General features: G+C 38.4%; 1 protein-coding gene across 1 annotated transcript in view; it reads right to left on the reverse strand.

Annotated features, from left to right (window-relative positions):
* The window catches only part of dirc2 (disrupted in renal carcinoma 2), an 84,879-nt gene that overhangs the window by 3,125 nt on the left and 55,703 nt on the right, over nt 1-26,051 (reverse strand). The window contains exons 7-8 of the mRNA XM_015392191.1: nt 21,389-21,516; nt 17,704-17,886 (exon numbers count right to left, since the gene is read on the reverse strand). Of these exons, the coding sequence (XP_015247677.1) occupies nt 17,704-17,886; nt 21,389-21,516 (311 nt within the window). The remainder of the gene's footprint in view (nt 1-17,703; nt 17,887-21,388; nt 21,517-26,051) is intronic.

The raw sequence follows: 26,051 nt of genomic DNA on the forward strand, positions 1-26,051 counted from the left end.
TATATATATATATATATATATATATATATATATATATATATATATATATTTGCTGCCCTTAAAACAGCCCGACTTCCTTAAGTCTTCTTGACTTTTTTGTTCAAGCTTCTGGACATATAAAACCATCTGTTGCCTTTTAGGTTTTTTTCTGAAAACCTTTCCTTTTTTTTTCTTTCCACTCATTTCTAAATAAATACATTTTTATGTAATTGTATATGCAAATCCCTTTATTGTCCCACAATGGGGAAATTCACTCTATTCATTTGATCCATCCCCTTGGGGAGCAGTTAAGGGTCTTGCTCAGGAACCCAGAGTGGAGGCTGTGGGGATTGAACTGAAAACCTGCAACCTTCTGAGAGCACAAGCGCACTGCTCTAACCACTAGGCCAACACTCCCCCAATGTGAAAGACATTCATCTTTTAATTTAGCTGCTATTAAAAAAAATATTCACTTTAAAAGTTGCATACAGGTAACTTCAAGTTTAGTATTTCTTCATTTGTTTCACAAAGTGAGACTCGTATAATATAAATATTTCATTGAAAAGAGAGCAAAATATTTAATTTCTTGTAATTATGCCAAGTACGGCTCCTACATAATGAAAACCCAAAATTAAGCATCTCAGAAAATATGAATATTAAATAAGATCAATAAAAAAGAGATTCATAGAACATCTGCTTGCGATATTTAATAAAATCCATTTATGCCTCCATAATGTTAAAAAGGTTCGGCCATACAAGCTAAGAAACCTTTAACACGATCTACGTTTATCAATCAGACATGTGAGCTCTCTCTTCTCTTCTCTTTTCTTTTCTCTTCTCTTCTCAGTTCAGACCACAGGTTTTGGACAGGATTTTGGTCTAAAAATTGAACAATAACCAACCAAATATCCCTTTTAAGTTTCGACAGATCTTTGACTAAATTGTACAGATAGAGACTCCATGATATGACACACTTCAATGGGGGTTACTGGAACTTTAGGAGAAAAAAAAGCACTGTTCAGGTAAACTGGATTACTTTCAGATGTTGTGAAGTGTAGACATAATGTGGTCAGACACTAATATTCATGTCTTTCTTTCTAACAAGCTTGCAATATTTGCAGAAAGGAGGAAAAATGAACACACCCCCTCCTGACAGGGTTTACACGTTTTCTTGTGCAACTAGACACTGTTGGAGAGGCCAGATTCAACGAGCATAAATTCTTGTTAAGCTTGAATCGAGCTTCATTTGCCCGTGAGGTCCTTTTTAGCTTCCATGTCCCTCTATGTGGCATCCATTTGTTACCACACGGACAGATCCACATGGGAAAACATTCAATTCAATTCAGTAATACTTATTAATCCCAAAGGGAAATTCAGTTTCAGTGCAGCCCTTCGAAGAAGACAAAAACACAGACATAACAGACGGGGGGGTGGGGTGGGGGGTGCTGCCCATACATTTGGGAAAAAGCAAAAAACAAGGGATCACAATGGGTAATGGGAGGAAAAAAAATCATATTTTACACTTTATTTTTAGCAGGATACAGTTTGAAATTGCAGAAAACCTCAGCACAGAAGCAAAACGGCAACATTGCAAGCAAGCAATGGCTCCTACCGGCGAGGGTTCGCAATGTAAACATCCAGAGACATGTTGATATTTAGCTCATAATATCAAAAACTTTTGCAAAGAAAAGACTTTCCCTCTTGGGTGGCACAAAGTGGCTTTGATTAGTTGTAAACAGCTGTGTTTTTCTACTTCCTGTGTTGAGTGGTGTTTTAGGCCCCGTCCACACGAAGACGAACCCTGGCCTAAACGCACAAATTTTTCACCAAACCAGCCTCTCATCCACACGAAGCCGGCGTTTCGGGGGTCTGTAAACGATCTTTTTTTTATTCAGCCTTCAGAGTGGGAAGATTTTGAAACGCCGTTTTCGCGTTTCCATCTTTACGCTCTAACCGCATTTTTTTTTTACACGCATGCGTCATAGCGTCGCCTCTAAACACGCATGTGCGACACATCACAACAACAATGGCGCCGTTGCTGCTAATGCTACTCACCCTGCTGTCGGGCTTACAACAGAATCTTCTTCTTCTGGAGTATCTCCATGAAGAACAGAGCAATATCGACGACATAGTTCAGCACCTTAATTTGACTTAACCACGAAAATGGACCCGCAGGGCAACCATGTATAAATATTAGTGCGCATGCCCAACATTTCGTCGCTTATTTTTGCTTTGGCACCACAGCGCCACTTACAGGCCTGGCATACATTTTGCAGCGTTTTCATGCATTCGTGTGGACGATCACATTTATTTTACGTCTCCGTCTTTACGGCAAACGTTTTGTAAAATATCAGCGTTTCGTGTTCGTTTTGACTTCGTGTGGACGGGGCCTTAGGCTTGCCGTTTTTGCTGAACACGCCTCCCTGGAGTCGTCCAGAAGGAGAGAAAAGCCGTTCAAAGTATAAAAGCTGCACCTATTGGCAACTCCACATGTTGCCAATGTTGATTGTAGAAACAAAAATGATTATTCTGTTGACGTCTAAAGGTTGTTTTGGAGAATTGGCGACGTTCCTATCATGCAACATGCTGATACCCTTTCAACCTTCTATGCATCCTGCTTTGGGTGATGGAAATATCGTCAAAAGCCATTGGCTAAAAGAAATGGCAGGCCTTAACTTTCAAACCGCTGGCATTACCATTGGTTTGCATACTTCTTAGTGGAAATGACCCAATTAGTTATTTTGAGGCTACAGAAACCTTACTCTATTATAAAAGCTGTGCACTGATTCATTTAACTGAATCAAAACTTTCTTTAGATTTGTGCCATTAAAAGATAAAATGAAATATTTAATTAAATGTTAGGGGGGTAGTACTCCCTTCTGTTAGATACTGCAGGTGAGCCAAATTTGCGCCATGATTTTCAAGATTATTGGAGGATTTACTCCTGCCAAATTTAATTGCATTGAGAAGTATTAAGCAAAAGCTGTGAATGCTTATGTAGGCTTTGTGTGATTTCTAGTTTTTTTTTTTTCTCCCAGTAAATCTGCAGAAATCTCTCATTACTTTTCATTGTGTTTTTTGCAGTCATTGGAGGGAGAAAATAAATTTAATTAATCTTGAAATAAGGACGTAAAATCACATTTATGGACAAAGTGAGGCTCTATGAATAATTTGTGGAAGCACTGTCTTCAGAGTTATGCAGAATATATCCTGGGGTAAATAAAAGGATCAGGGAGGTAAGTCTCACATCAATCCTGAGCTATAGATCCCAACATATTGATGTATACACCTTTATAATGAACTATGACTCATCAACATATATATTGAAACCAAATGAGAGTTGGTTAGAAAGGATGTAAAGTGATTTATTACCTGGTCTAACATATAATCAATGAGAATTTCTAATATACCATAAAGTAAATAAGAGCTTGCACTCCTGTCTTTTACAACCATTCTAAATAATTCAGTAATATTGGCAGTGTTCCCTGATACCACTGACCTGCACTTGAACCTAAACATTGGGAAGAATAAGTTGTTTTATTTTCCCTGGTTTGTTCAGGCTCCATTAGGCAGTGGAATATTGCTTTTGCCATCTTTGCTAACGCTGAATCTTTTGGGCACACGAGGAGCTACACCATCGCTGAACCTTCGGTTCCCTATTAACTCAACACCTCTAGGGCACAAGCTCCTCTCATTCAACCTTACTGGTGTTTAGACACTCAACATGTATGACAGAAAGCACAAACCTCTGTCTAATGGAATCTGTATATCTTGAAATGCATTAAATGTACTAAACATGACCCTGTTTGTTGAGACAATCTCAGCCAGTAGAGGTTTGGTGGAAACAGGCTGCTGCCTTGCTCTAGTGAGGATGTAAACTAAATATAGAAAATCAGGTCAAAGACAAAAAGTGTGTTTCTGGGGCCCAATCCTAGAACAATGTCTCACAAATTAGTAGTGTTGCACCGATACCGATACCAGTATCGGGCGGGGCCCCAATCCAGCACTAAAACTGTGGAATCAGTCTCGGTGAGTACCAACAAATAGGGCACCGATACCATTTTGAGAGCCAAAAGTTTATTCAACAATTGTCACCCATTCCAGGTAGTTTTTTTCCTGCTTCACAAAGGTAGGCAGCAGCTTGACAAAGCCATGATGGCAATTATTTTATATCCAAGTAATATGCAGTTCTTCCTATATATACACACACATAAATTTCAAACAGATGGTATCGGCCAATAATGCATAACCAGGTATCAGTGCCAAAAAATGGCATTGGCGCAACACTAAAAATTATACTGGTTCTGCTTGAAGTGCAAAGGGATTTTCATACCGGTTTTGCTACCAGATCTGCTCGGGGCCCTGCCTTTTCTTATGACGTCATATACGGCAACGCCACTCGTACAAACCATATAGCACATGTTTCTTAAGAATTAGATCTCTTCTGGAGTCTCAACATAATATTACCCATATTTGCTTTTTTTTTTTACGTTTCATCCGCGATCTAAAGTAGCCAAAAGTAGAAAACAATACTTCTCAGTCTTGAAGGTAAGCAGTGCCTTCTTAGACAGACTAAGCTTTGCCATTTAACAAGTTGACAAAACAGTCTCAGCTTATTTTTATTATTTTTTATTAAGATCTAAGGGGAAGGGGAGGACAAATGGAACATTTTAAAATGACTTTTGTGGAGATGTTAGACAAAGAAAACCAGTTATCCTACTTGTAGAAAACAAATGGTTGTGACACTAAGTTAAAAGTTCTATAGCTTAATATTGCTAACTGGCTGAGCTAAAAGAACCTATTAGCTACTGAGCACATCTAACCATAGTGCTACCCAGCTCTCCCCTGTTATTCCATGGTCTTGCAGTCACTTTATTCACCATCAACAATTTTCTTTTTTTCAGTTGATTTTTATCCATATCAGGTAAAATGTCATTGGTCATTAAACGCGCTAACCCTACAGATGATCCAGACTCGGCACACAGAGGGTGCATTATGTTATTATTGTTGTCTGGGCAGCCACAATGTTTTATGTCATGTTGCAACATTCAGCCAATCATATACTGTAGTGCAACATCACTGGCATGCATAGAGCTCGAGCAGATCTGGTACATACACCGGGCCCCAATCAGTTATCATGGTCAGGGCATAAAGAGGAAGGGTAATTTTCTCAAGTATAAGTTCATTTTCTATGAATAAAGATTCTCACATTAATGCAGGCCTTTCAGAGTCTATTTAAAGGGGCCATAGAATGAAAAACGGAGTTTACATTGCATGGTTGAATAACGATAGTTCAGTGGATGAAATTGACATACAAAGAAGTTCAAACCCCATGGAAACCTCCTTTCTCTGCAAATTTCACAATTCTAAACTTCCATCATAAGACGGGGGAATACAAAGGAAGCCCTGATTTGATGTCAATTCGGTGGGGTTGCACTGTAGTTGACCAAAAAGAGGACGTCTGGTCACCCTACCATATCAACAATTTTGATGTTTCAGTGAGTGAGTGCTTGTTGCTATGATGCGTCTTCGCTGAGCAGCTTCGCTTGTTGTAAACCAACCAATCAGTGCATCTAAATATTCATGAGCACCATACAAGTTATTAATTAATCCAAAACAATGTCTCCCCTGTGTTTCCACTGTGCTTTCTTTAGTGGATGTGACGTAAGAAAATCACCCTGACCCTAATCTCAAATTGCAATAGAATATATTAGTATTTTATTTGATACACCAACCTAACATTTACCTTTAAAAAAGTTGCTACTCTTTATTGATATGCCTCAGTTCATTTTACACATTTATAGAGAGAAGATTTAACCAACTTGTGTTTGGAGATAAAAAGGATAAAGAGTGCCGGAGAACATAAACTTTCAAGTCTCACTACAGGTTGTCACTTGGCTTAGACTTTGACTGGGCTGTTCCAAAAAAATTCTAATAAATTAATAAGACTCCAGCATATTTTCCTCCAGAACTGTCCTTTTCAGGCAAAAACAGGAACTAATGTACCATAATTCATTAAAGTTTAACTCTCACAGCTGCTGTATTCCTATGAATGATAGCCTTGAATTTGATGTCCATATCTTAATCTCTTGCAGAGGCAATTTTTGGGGTCCTTATACACACGCTGTAATACTATGATGAGGCACAGTATGTATTAATCCTAGTTTGTCCTAATACATTTTGACATTGCAGTGCACAGTGCAGTGGTTAGTAAAAACAGAACAAATCCATATATAAGGGACTTGTAAAGGAAAGCCTTATGAGTGTTTTACAGTGCAGAAAATATGGTGGCTCATTTAATTAAACCTGGGATGAAAAGTTTGTTAATAAGAGGAATGGAGCTTTCAAATTTTCACAGCGAGAACTGGACAGTTTTTATCAACGAACTGCAAAAAAAAAAAAAAATTGTATCGCCGCATTTAGCTAAATCTGAGAACACTCAATAGCAACCACCTTAGCAACCGGATACTTTGGCTGTGGCCACAAAACAAGTGACGTCACATCAGTGCTGTGCCCGAACGTCCACCCTAATCACTATACAGGCCACAATATTGTGGTTGTGCCATTTTAGGTGAGTGTCCGAATGTGTAGTGGATGAAAAAGTAGCAGACTTGAAATTTCCCACAATGCTCCTTAAAAAGTAGTATTCATCCAGGGTCACTAGACAAGCAGATATAAGATGTAATGCTTTGCTAGAGCTCTCCTTGCAAAGCATTATGGGATTTGTTGTGGCACAGAGATAAAATAAAGATGATGCATGAACCGTTGGGGGGGAGTAACAGAGAGTAAAAAAAGTAGTGGCCATGTGTTTTACCGGTCAGTTTACTGAGCTCACTATAAGGTCCACTAGATAGCACCAGTGTATATAGTGATTGAGGGTTTTAGGGTTTAGGGCGAACCTTTGGACACAGTCCAGGTAATCGGCTCTCGTCTGAAAGGAGCTAAAGAGATTGTGTTTTAGTTCTGATCAACACATTTTTGCTACTATCTACAATGACACGGAGATGTGTAGCAATGCACAGCTTCCAAGAGGGCAGTGGGCGTTTTCAGTAGCCTTAAACAATCATCAAATTTTCTTCATCTAACATTCGGGACAGCAGTGTGTGTGCATCCGCCACGTTGGCTTGCAAATCTCCCGCACTGACATCGGACATTGCTAAAAAAAACTTTATCTTTATTTTTAATCATTAGTATCTGAATACCTCAAGACTGTTGTTGGTAATTAATGAGAGGAAAGAACTTTTAATCAAACATTTCATCCCATCTTTACGTCAAACTTTTTAACTGTATTATTGTTGTGTGTGTAAAACACCTTAATCTATAACCTGATCTGCTCTAATTGGCATATTTTCAACCAATATGATATTATAAAAATTTATCACTCTTCCTCTTTTTAAGTCTCACGCAAGTCTTAGTCAAGCCCGAACATTTTGTTTTTGCAACTCTGGTCTAAGTCACAGACTGCTGTCCATATCTATAAATATACAGATGTGTGGTCTGTACCAAGAGCCCAGCTTGGTTCGAAATTACAAGCTTAACCATAAACTTTTACACACTTGATACTCCTGTTCTTCTAATAATGAAAAAGCATTGGGTAGATGGCGTGAAGATGAAAGTAAAGTTAAGCATGTGGTTTAAGAGGAGAGGGGTTGAGGGAATGGGATGTAGGTGTCTGCTGAGAGAAGTCAAGCCTCCAGAAGCTGCCTCATTAATCAGGGCTGTGAGTCGGACAGCAGGAGACCGGGTATGGAGGTAGGTTAAACGAGTGTATTTATCTGACGAGCCTACTCCATCTCCAAATCTCTCCCTTTCTGATTTTAAACTCATCCATCTAAAGTTGAAGAAACTCAGCATGTTTACACATTTGCTAGGGAGAGGCAATAGCGTTAAAGGAATGCTAATATGATGTTGAAAGATCTGGGAGATCCCTGTTTTCTAAGGACAGAGCTGACAGCTGTTTACTTAAATACTTCGCAAGGGTAAGGCAGGGTTGGGGGAAGGAGAGGGGGAGCAAAGACCAACTGAAAATAATTTTTTATATTGAACGGCTTTAACAACAATCTTTCATTTTGTAGGAAAAAATATATAATCAAAGCCATGTACGTGTTAATGTCAGAAGAGCTTGGAACATAGAGAAAATCAGAACAAAAAATTGTCTACATGATCACCAGCATAACCTTAAACCACTGATCTCCTTATATGACAAGAAAAAACTAAGCTGATGGGGTTTTATTACTCCGACTTTAATTAGGGATCCAGAATGGGAAGATTATGGTAACATGTTGGAGACCAAATGTCATTACTAGCTGCAGGAGTGTCCCAGAAACAAGGATGGCTGTTTTATAAACTTACATTGATATGTTGTGTAGACTGGATGCTGAGCACTTTTATATGTTTATGCATGTGGATAAAAATACATCTCCAGAATACAATGGAACTAAGAAAGAAAATTTGATTAGTAAGTTTATTTTTTTACTTAATTTTTGAGGACAAAAATGTACAATTCAGATTAAAAGATGTTTTAGCTACAATAGAATAGGATTGGCGAGCAAAAATCAAAGACGTAAACCTTTGAGGGGTGGTTGTCCAAAAAGATTATGTTTTGCACACTTGTTTAAATATTGAAAACATTAAATGATCCTTAAGTAAACTCTATAAATTGAATAAATAACATATAATTAACATTCATTGTTATCATCATGCTATTTTTGAAAAAGGGAGTTTCTGTTTGAAAAAAAATGAAAATAGATCATGAAGTAATTGTCTTCTAAAGTTGGTTGTAGTTTGTTTAAAGGTCTTACATGTTCTTCTATTTACTACATAATCAAAAAACACCAACACATCAAATGTAAAATTATAACACAACATGCAGAAAAACAAATAAGACTTAAGCCCCGACCACACGAAGTCAAAACGAACACGAAACGCTAATATTTTCCAGAACGTTTGTCGTAAAGACGGAGACGTAAAATAAATGTGATCGTCCACACGAATGCATGAAAACGCTGCAAAATGTATGCCAGGCCTGTAAGTGGCGCTGTGGTGCCAAAGCAAAAATAGGCGACGAAATGTTGGGCATGCGCACTAATATTTATACATGGTTGCCCTGCGGGTCCATTTTCGTGGTTCAGTCAAATTCAGGTGCTGAACTATGTCGTCGATATTGCTCTGTTCTTCATGGAGATACTCCAGAAGAAGAGGATTCTGTTGTAAGCCCGACAGCAGGGTGAGCAGCATGAGCAGCAACCATTCAACACAGTACGGCGCCATTGTTGTTGTGATACTGTGTCGCGCATGCGTGTTTAGAGGCGACGCTATGACGCATGCGTGTAAGAAAAAAAATGCGGTTAGAGATTAAAGATGGAAACCTGAAAACGGCATTTCAAAATCTTCCCACTCTGAAGGCTTAATAAAAAAAAGATCGTTTACAGACCCCCGAAACGCCGGCTTTGTATGGATGAGAGGCTGGTTTGGTGAAAAATTTGTGCGTTTAGGCCAGGGTTTGACTTCGTGTGGACGGGGCCTTAAAAGCTGTATGATAATTTTAAAAGATGCTGTTGGCAGGTGGAATTAGAGGACTTAAAAGGTCAGATAAATGACGTGGAACAAAAAACAGACACTGTTGTTATTGCTGCTAACGCTTTGGTCATGAGCTAAACATGGGTTTGCTGTGAATATAGGTTTACATTAAGAGAACAACGGTGAGAGGGGCGACGGTACGATCATTAAGAGGCTATGATAACTGCTTTCAGACTCAGCAGACGGTGCTACAGATCAGCAAAGGAAAAGGTGTCAACAGCCTTCTTATGGCCTTTATGAGTCTTAATTGAGGTCAGTGTAGTTGTATGATTAATGATGCGCACTTATTTATGACGCTGGCCTTTGATTTGAAAGCACTGGGGTTCATTGCCAGCTGCTGCTCTCTGAAACAGGGGAGGCTCAGTGGTGTTAATAAAATCCAAAAGTCACGTATTGCATTAACAAATGTTGAAATGCATAAAACCCATCACTATAACCGGTGAAAATAGTTGTTTTGAGATATTAAACTCCTGAAACTACGGCAACAGTTCAGCACAAGGCAACTGTTCTGACTAAATTATTACTTGACTCATGAGGAAAACCTCCTCACTGTCTGGCCACTGTCAGTCAAAAATCTTTAAGTATGTTTGCAAATCAGCATCGAGCAGCCAGCTTCACAACCCGCCCTGCTCCATAGACACTCCAAGACATGTGTCAAATTCAAGGCCCATTGGCCACATCCGGTCCGCACAAGATCATTTTATATATCTGTTTTTAGCGGCCCTGTCATATGAACTATCACTTAAGTGATGCACATGTCCTTTTAGACTAGGACATGGGGCTACACACATTACAGATCCCATGACGCAGTGTGATTATCACTATTGGCAAGCCGGGGTTCAAGTTCGTGGTCTTTTTTTGTATACAATGCTGAGCGGCTTCAACAGAAATAATATTTGAAGACAGGATGGTAATCTGGATGAACTGACTGCACTGACGATGTTTTCAGGTGGACTTTCTCACTTCAAAATAGATTCTACTTTTTACTCACTGATCACAGCAAATATAGCTGCCATTGTTACAGGCAAAGACAGGATAGGGTAGCTCCGCCCAACGTGCATCAGACCCACTTTTTCTACCGAGCAACTAGAGCAGCAAAGATGCTTCATCCGCGCGACAGAACTAAACTTGTTCAAGCATCAAAAATGAAGCAGCACGTGCGTTTTTGCTGCTCTTTCTGCTTTAGGTGTTAACGTAGCATAGCAGTGGCTAGCTTCCAGCCATGGCGTCCAGCACGAGCATTGGGGGGTCGATTCGTTCATGTGTCAGGGTACGCGCACAGGGGGCAGGGACAAGCAGACGACCATGATTGACGTGTCAAGAACCAATCGTGTACAACGGACCGTGTTTTGTGACTGGTTGGGGTTACTCATTGATTTCTCACTGTAGCGGGGATAATTTATTTTAGTTTCAATCTCAGACCTATTATTTCACTGTTTGCCATGCGGCTGTGGGGAGATCTTTAAGCGAAATGGTTAAAAAAATGTGTCAGAAAAGATCTCCTACTGCACCTTTAAATAACATGCTGCTTTCTTTTTGCACATCTCACTTTTCACATATCCATTACTGTAAAAATGTCAACAGCTGTTTATTATTTACTAGCATTAATATTGTACTGTACTGTATAGTACTTATTTTCCTAACTCTGTTATTTTTATACACTTTCTAAGGTTCACATTATGTGACCACTTCTGCCATGACCTTTTGCTGCTGTAACACCACAATTTCCTAAATGTGGGACATCCTAGGGATTTTTTATTCTATTCTACTCTTTTACAAGAGTTTAGGGATTGTATGCTTAAAAACCTGACTTTCTAACATGCATATTTCACTTCTTTTCTTTGGTGGTTTTAGTGATTCTTGCATAAAACAAATCATTGGCAGCGTTTACACGATTACCATAGGATCTAAATAATCTTGCATTTTTGTACATATTTCAAACCTTTGCTTTAAGCACTTTTCTTTTTTTTTAAACGTTCACTAAATCAAAAGTTTGATCCAAAACATAAATATGCAAATGTATTACTTTTGGTGAGAAGTCAAGTTAGAAAGAAAATGAAAAGGTTCCTGTAATTCTTAGCTGGAGACTCCTCAACCCTGAGCTAAGATGCCACAAGAACTGATTATCCTTAGGCCATAGAGGCAAACACTGCCAGCTGTGTATCACCAACACTTGTCATCAACCTGAGCATATCGTCCCAATAGTGATAAATGATGGTGACACCAGCATGCAGTGACGGGCATTTATCAATGACTGGGAACAGGAAATTCTAGAAGCTTCACCATTTAGGATAGCATTGATCCTAAGCATCTTTGTAGACGGTCTGTCTGTCTGTCTGTCTGTCTAGTTGTGATTGAAAGTTTACATACCCTTTCATTAAAGACAGAAAAAAATCCACTGCCAGTAAAATACATTGAAGTTGACAAAAGTAAAAATTTAAAAAGATAAAAAATGTAAATCATGACATTGATATTGACTGGGTTGGGGGAAGCAGAAAGAAGGGAAACAATGTGGCAATGAGAAAAACTGTTGAGAGACAAACAGCAGACATTTTATTTGGGGATTTATATATTGATAGAAAAACTAAAAAAGGACAACACGTATATTAAGATGCTATGATATGCTTCAGGTGTTAATTTACAGTTTTAAGTTCCACATAATAATTTCAGAGAGAACATGCTGTGAAAAAATACTTTTAGACTAGGGCATGGGTAGTAATTGCATATGCAACATACAGTATTCACAACTTAACAAAACTTTTCAAATCACAAAAGCACGCAATTTCAGTAATGTTACATTTAACAAGACTAAAACTACGTTCACACCAAAAGCAACAAAGGCAGCAGGAGCAGCTAGTTTACATGCAAAGACAATGGTTGACGCGTGTCAAGGTGCAGCAAAACGTCCTGCAGCCCAATTTGAGCAGCAAACGCAGCGCGTCTGAGCAGCTCAAGTGAGTAGAAGTAACCACTTTTCCAAAAAAAGGTAAAGTCAAAGGAAAATAGAAATATCGCAAGGTTCCTTGAAAATAATCACAATTTATATTTTTGGCAGAATCATTCAGCCCTATTTTAGATTTTATGCAAGTAGAAAGAAACCAGCAACACCACCATGGTAGCCATGAAGGTACGCCTGGAGCTATGAGAAGACTCTAACAAGAAACCATGGGAGCATCATTATCTATTTATCAACTTTAAGGTTGGAAGTGAGGAAAAGAGACATTAAAGCCTCCATCTAATGTATCTGATATTTTCAATTCCTGTCGCACAGGTTGTGGAGATCCATCTCAACCCCCTCCCCCATAAACACACGCACACATACAAGCGGTTGTATGTACACGTAATGAACTCGGATATCCAGAACCCTGCATTCAACCGCACCATGTAGTCAATCATTCAGAGCTGAGAAAAGCACTGTGCAGAGGAGGCATCATGTATACTTTATAAGTCAGGCTCTGGCGGCAGTGTGCCAGTGTGGGCCTGCAGTAGATCAATGCCCACCTGATATATTTCTGTCTCATCCATGATTCACTATTGCACTGGCAAGTGGTCATTTCAAAATAAATCAGAATACATTACCTGTCAGATGGATCGCAAATTTCCAACCGCTTTCGTTCTGATTGAGCGGTTGCTTAACTCTTCCTGCTGCGGCGAAAGATGAAACTACGCAATATTTTACGAGTGTTTAAACCCTTCATATAGTGGTTAAACGACCGGAGCCAAGATGACAATAAAACAGGGGATAGCCTCAGTTTTTTATTATCTTAAAGTGAAATAATACAGGGAGAAAAGTTCCTTAACCAACAATATTGTCCAGAGTTTTCATCAGCAGCAAATTACATCATGATTGAGCTTTCTTTTTTCTTCCTCTTTTTATTTTCACTTGCCTGCAAGAAATGCAGAGGACAGGCTGCCCTCTCTATTATGGGCCTAAATTACTGCCATAAACTGGTTTATATAGCTAACTTTGGGACAGAGCAGGGGGTAAACTGCAACAAATAGTTTTTATATATTGCTCTGGAATAGCTTGCCCTGGAAAGCATCTTCCTTTAATTCCACCCTTCATCAGCAACAAAATAAAAGCTCAAACTGATGATAGAATCCTTTGGGAGGAAAAAAGAGCCAAAAGCAATCTAAAAACAGCAGAAAAAAAAACAAACAAATCTTACACTTTAAACTAACAATGAAAAAAATGAAAATATTATTCCTCACAACAGTAATGAAATATAATTCTGATGCCAAACTGACTAAAATTTGGAAATACTATAAAATAATGCTGTTATAAAATACTTTTAGAGAGTAAGCAGGGCTTAAACCTTGGGGGAAAAGAAACAAAGGAGTGGTGGAACAATAATTATAACTATTTTTAAATAACTCCTATTATTATAACTGTAATAAAAACATAATTTCAATCTAATTATTGTCTAAGACTGAATCTGATCTAATATTATGTATCCTGATGAGATACTTCAATTAACAAGTGATCACTGAAATCTGACCAGGCTTTCATGCTTTGGTCCATCCCACAGAAAATAAACAGAATAATAAATACGCTGAATTTATACGGCATTTTTCTTGCCATGCTCATCGACTAAAGGTCTCTACATTTCAGACACGGTCATATGAACGCACAAAAATCTGACTCTAGAATGAAGTATTCTAGGGCTACGTTCACAAGCAGCCTGAAGTGACCCAAATCTGAGTCTTTTGCTCATATGTGACCTGTAACTGATCTTTTCATGGCTGAACAACACAGATCTGATTTTTTTTTCAAAGTGACCCAGGCCACTTGGCTATGTGGTCCTGAATCCGATCGGTATCAAATCTTTTTAAATGTTAACCTGTGTCTGAATGGCCAGGTCGTATCCATCCAACCTGTACGCCATTAATACTCAACAAAGGTCACCATTCTGCGTGGTACTACGCAGAAGCAGGAATATGATGGTGGACAAAAATGTGGAGAGCAGTCTTTATTTTCAACATTCTTGAAAAGATTGCGTTATTAATGCACTGGCTGAGATTGGGAAAGAAATAAAAGATTCCAAGACGAGCTCCAGCACTACCATCCATGTTTACTTCCGTAAACACAGGACACGCTTGCTTGTGACATCATTGCGTCCTCTACTCTGCATGCGAGACGTTTAAGTAGTGTGACTGCAGTTCACACAAGAGATCACATACAAGTTGCATCTATTTGGAAATGTGAACGGCAATGCAAAAGATTTTACACAAAAAAAATAAAAATAAATCGGAATTGAGCATTAAGTAAGGCCTGCAGTGTGAAGGTAGCCTTAGATAGCCGATATGATACTTAAGCCTGACTCCTCTGCTTCCTCATTTAGTCCAGGGCTGACTTTTTAAAGTTGGGATGTTTCCTTTTAAAGCTCTTAATGGTTTGACTCCTTTGTATCTGAGTGATGCTAAAACTGTTCGTACGCACACCTGCAGGGTCTTAACCAGCGCCTGCTGAAAGAACCGATCAGAGGTGATTCAGCGGTAAATTTAAACTGACCCGCCTCGTGTTAAAACAGGAATTAAAACATATTTATTCAGGATGACTTTGAAGACGTGATAGTGTAGCACTATTTTACAGCTATTTTTCTGAGGTTCTTATGTTTTTTCTTTCATCTTAATGCCTTTTTTATTTCTTACTTTTAACATATTTTTTTTCCAACTGTAAAGCACTTTGGTTAACCTAAACAGCGATACAAATAATTGGTAACATTGTCACAATGCACTCCAGATATATCAAAAACTACTTTAAACATGTAAAATAGAAGGTTTATACACAGTAAATTTCTTTATCATACTATGATTGGGGGGATATAAAAGGGAGTTTTTCCTCTCCACTNATCTGATCTAATATTATGTATCCTGATGAGATACTTCAATTAACAAGTGATCACTGAAATCTGACCAGGCTTTCATGCTTTGGTCCATCCCACAGTAAATAAACTGAATAATAAATATTCTGAATTTATACGGCATTTTTCTTGCCATGCTCATCGACTAAAGGTCTCTACATTTCAGACACGGTCATATGAACGCACAAAAATCTGACTCTAGAATGAAGTATTCTAGGGCTACGTTCACAAGCAGCCTGAAGTGACCCAAATCTGAGTCTTTTGCTCATATGTGACCTGTAACTGATCTTTTCATGGCTGAACAACACAGATCTGATTTTTTTTTCAAAGTGACCCAGGCCACTTGGCTATGTGGTCCTGAATCCGATCGGTATCAAATCTTTTTAAATGTTAACCTGTGTCTGAATGGCCAGGTCGTATCCATCCAACCTGTACGCCATTAATACTCAACAAAGGTCACCATTCTGCGTGGTACTACGCAGAAGCAGGAATATGATGGTGGACAAAAATGTGGAGAGCAGTCTTTATTTTCAACATTCTTGGAAAGATGCGTTATTAATGCACTGGCTGAGATTGGGAAAGAAATAAAAGATTCCAAGACGAGCTCCAGCACTACCATCCATGTTTACTTCCGTAAACACAGGACACGCTTGCTTGTGACATCATTGCGTCCTCTACTCTGCATGCGAGACGTTTAAGTAGTGTGACTGCAGTTCACACAAGAGATCACATACAAGTTGCATCTATTTGGAAATGTGAACGGCAATGCAAAAGATTTTACACAAAAAAAATAAAAATAAATCGGAATTGAGCATTAAGTAAGGCCTGCAGTGTGAAGGTAGCCTTAGATAGCCGATATGATACTTAAGCCTGACTCCTCTGCTTCCTCATTTAGTCCAGGGCTGACTTTTTAAAGTTGGGATGTTTCCTTTTAAAGCTCTTAATGGTATGACTCCCTTGTATCTGAGTGATGCTAAAACTGTTCGTACGCACACCTGCAGGGTCTTAACCAGCGCCTGCTGAAAGAACCGATCAGAGGTGATTCAGCGGTAAATTTAAACTGACCCGCCTCGTGTTAAAACAGGAATTAAAACATATCTATTCAGGATGACTTTGAAGACGTGATAGTGTAGCACTATTTTACAGCTATTTTTCTGAGGTTCTTATGTTTTTTCTTTCATCTTAATGCCTTTTTTATTTCTTACTTTTAACATATGTTTTTCCAACTGTAAAGCACTTTGGTTAACCTAAACAGCGATACAAATAATTGGTAACATTGTCACAATGCACTCCAGATATATCAAAAACTACTTTAAACATGTAAAATAGAAGGTTTATACACAGTAAATTTCTTTATCATACTATGATTGGGGGGATATAAAAGGGAGTTTTTCCTCTCCACTATTGCTACAAGCAAGCTAAGTGTGAGGGATTGCATTCGAGTCAACGAGACAATGCAATCAACTGGTTTTCCTTAGATAGAAAACTTTGAATCAATTTGACGGTATGATCTGGTTGAACTGTAAAGTGCTTTAAAGCTGCTATTTTGTTTCCCCCCAAACTGACAATACTGGAATCTGGTTCTATTTATCATTTCACTTCACTCATATTAGTTAGGAAATACTTTTCATGTGTCTGTTCTGTGTCTCCTATTTTCATACTGGCTGAGAAAAAAACATTTTTCTCAGCTGGTTTAAAGGAACAACAACTTACAGAATTATGAACCAAAGATTTTTGGTGAAAATATGAATTTATATTTTCTTGAAATATTTCTCCACGTAGACTGAAAGCTGCAGACATATAGATATATATAGAAATATAGATGCCTATAAGCACAAATGGCCTATGAGCACAAAAAACACTAACCTGTAAAGTTAATTATATAAAAAAATGCCTTTTTGCTTCACCTAGACTCATATAATCCATTGATGGCAGAATATTCTGAGCTGTATTTACATGCACTGGGATTTTTGATAGTCATCCACCTAAAACAGTCATTCATTCATTAAAACTTAAATATTTTATTATTTCACCTAAATTAAGATAAGAAAGTCAAAACCCTGTAATGAATACATAAAAGCTTTCAATAAATAAAATAATTTAGACCAATGAAATTCTACATAATAAAAATGTGATTTCATTTTGTTAAAAAAAATGCCATTCATTTTTAAGAAGAAAACTAATACTATTTAAGAAAATGTATTTAATAAAATAATGCGTTAATGTGTGCATTCTTCAGAAATGTTGCTCATTGAAGGTGATTTCAAGCTTTCTGTCTTACTTGTGGGGTAAAAGGTGAGGAAGAAGAGCAGAAGACCAGCAGCCAAGTTCCCTAGGAATGTGACGACTCCACAGGTGATGCCTTCAGGGACCGGGTACACAGTCTCAATGAACAGCTCGAAGAATATCGGCACACTGCTGTTGATGAATACGCCAACCAGGATGCAGGACGTGTAAAGGATGGCTGTGAAAAGAAAATGCAAACACCGGAACCAAATGAATCACAGTTTGTTTTAATGCACCAGATTAATAAAAAAAAATCTAACTGAACAATTCTTTGGGAAAAATGACAAAAAGGGTCCAGTTTATAGAACAGCAGTGATGTATTCAACCTTTAAGGGCTTCCTGCTCAACCATATTTTTTACCAGCAACAGATTTATGATGGACTTTCACCATGAAACAACGCTCCATTTAGTAAGGTGGCCCTCAAGGTGGCAATTTAGCACAAACAAAGTCAAAATACTCTGGGGTTTTTCAGAGCAAATAGTCATTTTTTTCCAAACCCAATTCCAGCATCTCCTTCCCTCTTTTCTCAGCATGAAATGATTAGTTTGTCATTTGAAATGTATTTTTCTGGCTAACTTTCTAATTATGATGTTTCTTTTTCATGAGCTCTGTATTAGAAATAATTGATTGAAGGCAAAAGGTGCAAAAGCTATTAGAACATGTGAGTATAAAACATTTCTCTATAGCAGGGATTTTTTTTTTTCTGCAGACATTGTATTGTATTTTTTTTTTATATTTTAATCTGTAAAAAAATTAAAAATCTTAATTTTTTAGTAATTATTAGTTAAATAAATGAGAGCCCAGAGAATGAAATGCTTCACCCCATCATATACCTTAAGTTAAAGTCTTATTTGTTGTTACTACCTGTAAAATAATAGCAAAAGAGTGATAAATCCATCTCTATTTCTTACACTTCATCTTGGAGGGACAGTTTTTACCAGTCTGGCATGAACTGCAACAGAAACATTGTTGATTGCCTGGGTCCACCGGTTCAGTTTCAATTTATTTTGCAATATATCACTGGTTTTATTATGCCTGCACACATTGCATTAAGATGCAGTTCATGTCACAGATACCACAGTACATTAAAAAAAAAAAACATATTTCTTATTCTTTTGCCAAAATACACAGGTGTCCACTCAGTTAACAGCTTGTCTCATTTGGTCCTTGTGCATGGTGAGAATCTTGTTTTCAGGGTATCACTAAATTTTGCTGGGATTTTCACATTTCCATTCAAACATGTGTTTTTAGGCTTAGTTCATTTCTTACAATGATTTGTTGAAGGCTTTCATGAATATGTTTGAAAAACTAGTTCATAGGAACAAGATGCGGTAGGTTAAAAATGTATTTTTAAAGACTTGCAGGAAATGCTAGCCAGCATGCTTTTTCACGGATTTAGCCTGAGCCCATGTTTGCACATGAACCAAACCCCGGAGTCCGCCTTTTTTCCCCTCTAACTTCTGCTTAACGCCTGAAATAACGTCCCATCTGTCTATGTCCTTTTATCTGAGCTCCCCTGAGGACCACCGCATTCATGCTTACAGGTTTGCAACTGGGGACCTTGACCCCAACAGGCAGCCTTCAAAAGCTGCCGTGTTTTTTGTCTATCATACTATATAGGATTATATCCCAAAAGGTAGAAGGAGACCCTTTGAAGGATGCCAAATAATTATCTCAGAAAATGACTGTAATTATTAAAAACAGGAAGAAAAAAGGTTGCCTTGGAGAAAAAAGGTGTCCAATCAATCATATGTGAACCTCACATGTTCTTCCTCTGTATTTGTAGTATTTCCATAAGCAATGCTGCCCCCCACAGCTCAACCACAGTAATGTTTGAAATATAAGTTAACCATTTGAATTGTTTGCTTTGCCGGTATGTTTTGAGTCGCAACCCGTCTTTTTACATTTAGCTATAATGTCTTCTGTATCTTCTTTTTAAATTATTGCTTGAGTAATGTTTACATTTTGTTTGGAAAAATTAATTACAGACCTCAAGGTACAATGTCTAATGGAATTGCTGACGGTATCGTTAACTTTCCTACATCTGCCACTGATTGCTAAGTTTAGCTACAGGGGAAAAAATGGCTAGAGCACTTTCCGCTTTTTCCATATGAAAGACAATTAGCACTTTAGAAATATATCTAGCTTGATATTTAAACAAAAACTTAAGAGTTGTATTTACATAAAAAAGGAGCACCAATTTTTCTCTTTTAAATTCAGTCTGTTTAAAACTAAATCTAGGAAGTCTGTTCAGAAGCAGACAGGAGGCTAGCTACCAGACAACAACAGCAATTATTAGCCTGTTGTTGTTGTCTTACTCTTAGAGAATAAGAAAAAGCAGCAAAGTTCTGCAACTGAAGATTCCTACCAAAGGAAATCTGTTTGTTCTATAGTTATTCCTTAAGTCTGTAGCTGCGTTTAGACCAAACCGCTCAGGCACGGACTGGGAACGATTTTCCATCTGGCATTTTGCCGTCTACACCGGCCCACTTATGGACGTAAGACTGGAAATGATGCAAATCCCCATCGTGCAACGCAACATATTTTTGCAAAATATTCAAACATAAATTCGCCAAATATAAGAGGAACATTGTAGTTTGGTTTAAAGAAAGCATTGTAGTTTTATTATACATTTTAGTTTTATTATAATTTAGTTTGTTGCAAGGATTTTACAGTTGAAGAAATAGAAAATTACACCATATGCCAACTGTCACAAGGATGTGCATGACAAGGAAGGGCTATATATACTGCATGCATCATTTTTATAGTTAATCTTGTATTACTTCATGATCTCCTTAAGTTATTGACTGTCGCAGGTAGGTGGTTCGGCTGGAGAGTAAGCGCTGGGGCCGGTATGATTTAAGGAGGGCCGGCCCTCACATGCTGAAATTAGCACCGGCCCACCGGCCAAATGCCTGATATACAGATTACCAGTCTGAGCCTGGTTTTAAGGCATCATGGGAATATGGTTTACTTCCAAATTCTAGGGTGGAGGCACATCCAGAAGCTTCAGGAGGTTCTAATTGAAGCTTTTCACATGTTTTCTGTTCTGCGTTTGCCTTGAAAGTTAAGGTCAGGTTTAAGTATTTAATTTCCTTTTTGGGATCAAAGACATTTTTTTTATTTGAGTTTAATTTAAGCTTAGGTCAAGTGCTTAAGCATAGCAAATTAACGGAAACATGAATGAAAGTTTATGTAAGGTTCCTTTTAGAATAAAAGAGTTAATATTCAAGTCTTTTTGTTTCTAGCAAAGCATTTTGTTGTGATATCCCATCAATCTGTTTGGTAAAACATCAGACAAACCAAACTGGGAGCCGACTGCATTAGGAAGCTAATATCTGGGATATGAAGACATGAGCTAGACAGACAATACTAGCAGTGGTCGGGAGAATGACGATAGATGATTATAATAACAATCTAAGGTAGAGAAATACATGACTGAGTGCTTATTAGATGACTTAGGGAAAGGGAAGCTAAATCCACTAACATCCCTTAAGGTTTTATCTCCTGACGTGAATTGATTGATAGCCCACCTTGTGGCAGCTAGTTTCTTTAATCGCTTTGACTTTGTACTCTAACACGCACGGTGACACAGTAACTACAGGGATGAAAAGTGACTAAGCTTCAGTGGCTCAAAAATCAAAGAGTCACCTTGACGGGGATGTTAGCGTGGGCCTACCTGCGGTGACAGGGAGGTGGGTGATTGTGCTCAAACAGGTGAGAGTAAACCACGTGGAGGACAGCGAGGCTCCGGCCAGCATCAGCACCAGGATCAGCTTCAGCATCCCACGGATGGAGTCTGCAAATCTGGGTTTCACAAGAGATGACACAAAAAAAAAAAAAATCAAAAACAAAATCCCAGCTGTGTCAAAATGTAAAACGCTGACACAAATTCAAAGATACAAGCTGACGAGATTAAAGGCGGCTGCTCTGGAAACAAGATGCATCCTTCATAAACACAAGATGATACGCTGCAATATTTCAGCAACTCTGTTTCTTCTGTGTGAAGCGTCAAAATATATTACAGAGGATATGCACTGCTTCGCAGGAAGGATAGATCATTTCCGTCTCCCACTTGTTTCTGAGCATGTCAGTTCTGCTTCTCATTAGACTGAGAGGCCGAAAGTGTAGAGTTGATTCAATTTGTTTCAACAACTCAGCCGGCAAAGTCAAGATATGTCATAATGTAGGGAGAAGAGAAGCCATTGGGCCATATCTACAAAGACATCTTTTAAGTTCTGGGGCTTTTCATTGCAGCCCTTTCTAATATCTATTTGAACTGGTCCTCTCTTCTCCTTTGAGACATATGCATATTAGAGGGAGATCGGATGAAGCTGTAGAAGCTCGTATTTAGGATAGACACTAATTGCTTTAATTTAATTGGTTACAAACAATAAGCGGAAGAAAATAGGCTGACAAGTAACCAAATACAAGCATAAAAAGACCCGCTGCACATGATTGATTGGTTCAGCTTGGGGGTGAAATTCTGTCAATGAGCTGAAAGCAAGGGGATGGCAGAAAACATCTTTTGCTTTGACGGGGGGGAGCATTCACACACTGTTCTCCTGTGGCATTTTTACGAGACATAAATGTCCTCCGATGTTGTAGAAGCTGTCTTTTATAGGCTAACAAATTAGCTCTATGTTTACAGAACATGAGACACATATGAATAAGTCCACAGATCGCAGGGGCAGGAAACGGGGCAGAACCTCATGAACTTTTATCTCTCCTGATGAAATCACAACTGAAGTGCTCATGGGCCCACATTTGCCAAAACACATGGATCCATCTCATGGTTCCCAGGCTGCAACTGCACCCCCTAAAATCTGCATCCACCATCTGCCACAGGCTGGCTCACATCCACAACTCTTCATCCACTCCTGGTGCCAGAGAGACGGACAAACACATTTCCCTCAACCCTGCACAAGCCTCTCAACCCTTTGCAGAGAAGATCACAGACAACTCTGTGAATTTTAATCGGCTGTTTTATTCAAACTAAGCAGCTTTTTCAGTTGTTCCCTATCTGGTCCCAAAGTACACTTGACAAAGATGTTTCTTGTTGTTTTCCAAATGTCAGTTTAGTTTTAAGTGTTTCAAGACAACTGGCTCACAGTACTCAACACAGCAAAACATTTCTTAAATGGTAATACTGGCAAACCAAATTCCAATAGAACAGTTTATCCATTTTAATTTGGTTAACACCCCTGTCATATAGTTGCATATTAGCCTTTGTTCTAATGGTTTTTGGGCACACAATTAACATTGCTACATCACTTTATAAGAAACTAATGCTACCGCACATATATTATGAACACCATGAAAGTCAGTCTGTCACAGAATTCTTTGGACATGTCAGCATTTGCAACCTGTGAGCTGCACGCATGTGCTACATTGTGACAGGATTGACACAAATGCAACTCAGATACTGCAGCGATAATGAGCCAATAATAACATTTCATAACCTCATGGTAATCACTGATATTTGGTCTTGCTTAGAGAACAATAGCAACCCTTGCTTAAAGGTAGCTACTGTTTCATTTTCCCCACCACAATATGCAGATGGTTCATTCAGCAGAGGAATGCGGTCGGCTACTGTAGGAAGTTTCTCTCCTTTTTTTGAAAACCTGATGTTATTATTTTTCCGGAGACATCCTCTCCGTTAAAAGTAAAGGAGAGGATGTTCTTTTTCCTGGTGGACCATCTAAGTAAGAGGTCCTCCTAATTTTCAGTCATTCTGGTGATATGCTTAGGTAAGGCCATCCTATGTGCTCGTCCCCAGTTATGTGTGGTGAGCTACGGTTTCAAACAGTCATTGAAGCTCACTTTTCTCAACGCCGTTCTTTGAAAATGACCGAGGGTCGTGAGAGAAAAAGTGTCAACGTAGCGTATGAGAAGATGAGAAAAGCCTTGGAAGAGAGAAACAAGACCAGAGTGTTTTTGGGAGTTTCTTTCATGTGATAGCATACACTAGAAGCACAGGTCGGGCTTCCCACTGATCCCTTGTTTGCAAAGTTTCTACTTGACAGGTAAAGTTTGGCATGCTATTTGGAGAAATCCATTTCACATCACTGCTAGTAAAACGAGGAGAATGGTTGTTTCTGCATGCTCTCCCACATGTTTAATAATATCCAAGTTTTCAAAAGCAGCAGCAGGCAGAATGACTTCTGGTTCAAGGGTCAAACGGCGCCGTCATCCAATCAGCGATGTCTCATGTTTCCCATTGGTACCTACCTTTTCCGGTAGGTTAATGTAATTTTGTTTTTCTTAATGTAGTTGCGCTTTGCTTTGTGTAGTTGCGATTTCCTTAATGTAGTTGCGCTTTTAGATTTGTAGTTGCAGTTTGCACTTCAGGGCCACCGTAGCAATCCCTCTCGGGAGCAGGTACAGGGTTGTGCATGTGGAGATGATGGGTCTTTTCATAAATTCGGGAATATCCTCCCCTATACCTTTAACTTATGATGGATAAGTACACTATTAATAAAGAAGAGCACTCACAGGTGTGCAAAGAAAACGAACAAACCACTTCATGCATATACAGAGGGGTGTTCGGTTAATATGGATGTTTACTTGTGGACTACGAGTTAAATGAAGAAGAAAAAAAATCAATAAATTTTGATTTCACATTTTATATTTAAACTTTAGACATATTTGAGAATTAATAATCTTTTTTTCTTTCTGGGACCCCGTCATTCAGCACTTCTAGTGATGGAAAATGTATTGCATTTGTAATACATGCACAATTTTAAAATTTACAATTTCCCAACTGCTGGTGCCTTTTGTTTGTTTTTTGTTTTTGAGGGGGTTAGCTTACTTTGAACAAGAGTAAAACATGTCCTAGGAGGCAGTGATATGATAGAATTTGCTGCCACACAGAAAGGAAGAGAGCAGCCAGCGCATAAATCAATGCATGTCAGCTTAGAAGTAAGCACTTTTCCACGTAGCAGTAAAGCCCCATGATAATGCACTCAAGAGTGAGCAATCAAGGCCATGAAAACAATAAGGAGCCAAACATGTACATGCTTGTGGTTGGTAACATTTCTGTAAATATTTTGGTTAAAAAAAATAAAAAAAAACAACGTTTTAAATTGAGCCAAAAAGCACACAGCCACTCTCAGGAGAATGGAATAATAAATTAGTCGAAGGCCGTAGCTTTACCAGTGGGCCGCTGCAGACCGCCCTGGACAGATTATGTCCCTTAATGATATCATAAGGGGAATGTTTTTCTAACAGAGCGTTTTAAGCACATATCTATCACATAGTAAGCTGGAAAAAGTTGAAGAGAGAAGGATGAGGAATTTGTAGAGCAGTGTGTTGATACCGAGGCTGGCTAACTGTTAGCTATTAATGACTTTACTGCTTTCTATCAAAACTTAACGTCCCTGGTTTCTAGGAATCTGGGCTATACCTGATATAACCTGCACTACATTCAATCATTCATTCATCAAAACAGAATTTAACGCCAGAAATGAGGAATGAGGTGATTTAAATAATGAAAAAAAAAGGTTCATCTTATTTCATGTGAATAATAGCTAATTATCATATTTTAAAAGCAAAAATACTCATTACAAATATCTGCTATGGGCAAACACACCAGTTTTAGATCAGGTTTTGCAGTGCAATTTAACTTCAACAATAGTTAGGGTAAGTTATCAAAAGAAAGTCAGCACATCCCAGCTGCGTAACAGAACTAATGTGTTCTAATGTGCCAAGCGCAGAGCAGAAATAGAACAATATGATGACCAACATGGAGTCACAGATCTTCCCTGTTTACAGATAAAACCCATCAATCAGGAGCTGATAATCATTTGTTTTTGCTCCATATCATCCCATCAATCTGGAGCTCTGCACACCTCAGGCCTCCGTGATCTGGAGGAAAATTAGCAGGTTTAGTTTGCTTCCAACTACTTTTGACTCGCCTACACTTCTCCAGGGTATTGTAATGGGAAGATAATTGATGAAGTTTGTAAGTAGAAATTCTGTTCACTCCCTCTTTTCATTTCAAGAAAAAAAAAGGTGCAATATGTCAACGTGAACCCACCAGCTGACAAAGGGATACTCATTTTCTGCCATCTTTATTTCAAAGATTCAGACTTCAGTTGGTTTAATACCCCCATCCTGCAATCGCATTGCATTAATATATTATGGCTTTAAGAGGAAAGATTACTTCCAGTTCATGAAACGAATTTAAAGGAATACTTTAAAGGTTACGAGAGCTAACATTAAAAATAAACAGATGCTCAGATTTGGATCTCAAAGATGTTTTTGAAGACGTCTTATGCTGTTTATCAAGACTTTGTTTAGTGTCCTACAGTCTTCTCTCTTCAGGAAACGGACTTTTATGG

The sequence above is a fragment of the Cyprinodon variegatus genome, unplaced genomic scaffold (genome assembly GCF_000732505.1).
Source record: "Cyprinodon variegatus isolate N-32 unplaced genomic scaffold, C_variegatus-1.0 Scaffold578, whole genome shotgun sequence".
NCBI classification, from domain to species: domain Eukaryota; kingdom Metazoa; phylum Chordata; class Actinopteri; order Cyprinodontiformes; family Cyprinodontidae; genus Cyprinodon; species Cyprinodon variegatus.